Genomic DNA, 677 nt, shown 5'->3' with positions numbered 1-677 from the left:
TCACAGTTAAACCCTCGTTGACCCTTGGCAATATTTGTTTCAATATGAAATTATTTGAATGTACATAAAAAATGTGTATGTACATGTTTGTCTCAGATTCTCAGTGAAGACCTCTTCAAAAAAACCTGTGAGGACAGTCAGCTGTGTGTGATAGGCGTCCTGCCACACATCCTGGACACAGGTGAGAACACACACACACCTCTGAATCTGAACATGTTCAATAATTACATCTGGTATCTTTTAACAGTAGTAGTGGTTCATTTGGAATTTGAAAAAAGTGTAGTGTTGGGGCATTTCACACACCAAATATGGATGCATTTGCCTTTTAATTCTTGAGTCACTCACCACCCACTGTCCTTGGATCTCCGCAGGCGCAGCAGGTAGAAACGGCTACCTGGAGGTGATGAAGAAGATGTCTGAAAAGTACAAGAAGAAGATGTGGGGGTAAAGATGAGGGACCAGTCATGACTGTTAAACAAATGACTAATAATAATTACGACTGGGACTAATGGCTCTGCCTATGCTTCCGCAGCTGGCTGTGGACTGAGGCTGGAGCTCAGATGGAGCTGGAGGCCTCCCTGGGTATTGGTGGATTTGGCTACCCTGCCATGGCCGCCATCAACACACGCAAGATGAAATTTTCTCTGCTCAGGGGTTCCTTCAGTGAGACTGGCATT

At 44.6% G+C, this 677-nt stretch overlaps 1 protein-coding gene across 3 annotated transcripts in view; it reads left to right on the top strand.

Annotated features, from left to right (window-relative positions):
- pdia6 (protein disulfide isomerase family A, member 6) overlaps positions 1-677 on the top strand; it is a gene marked incomplete at its 3' end in the record, with an annotated part of 8,416 nt that overhangs the window by 6,502 nt on the left and 1,237 nt on the right. For all 3 annotated transcript variants that reach the window (XM_032543135.1, XM_032543134.1, XM_032543136.1), the window contains 3 exon segments: positions 97-181; positions 372-444; positions 533-677. The exon segment at positions 533-677 ends at the window's right edge or, in 1 of these variants, runs on beyond it. In XM_032543135.1, the coding sequence (XP_032399026.1) occupies positions 97-181; positions 372-444; positions 533-677 (303 nt within the window).

The sequence above is a fragment of the Etheostoma spectabile genome, chromosome 18 (assembly GCF_008692095.1).
Source record: "Etheostoma spectabile isolate EspeVRDwgs_2016 chromosome 18, UIUC_Espe_1.0, whole genome shotgun sequence".
In the NCBI taxonomy this organism is placed as follows: domain Eukaryota; kingdom Metazoa; phylum Chordata; class Actinopteri; order Perciformes; family Percidae; genus Etheostoma; species Etheostoma spectabile.
This window is presented reverse-complemented; position numbering and strand designations above follow the sequence as displayed.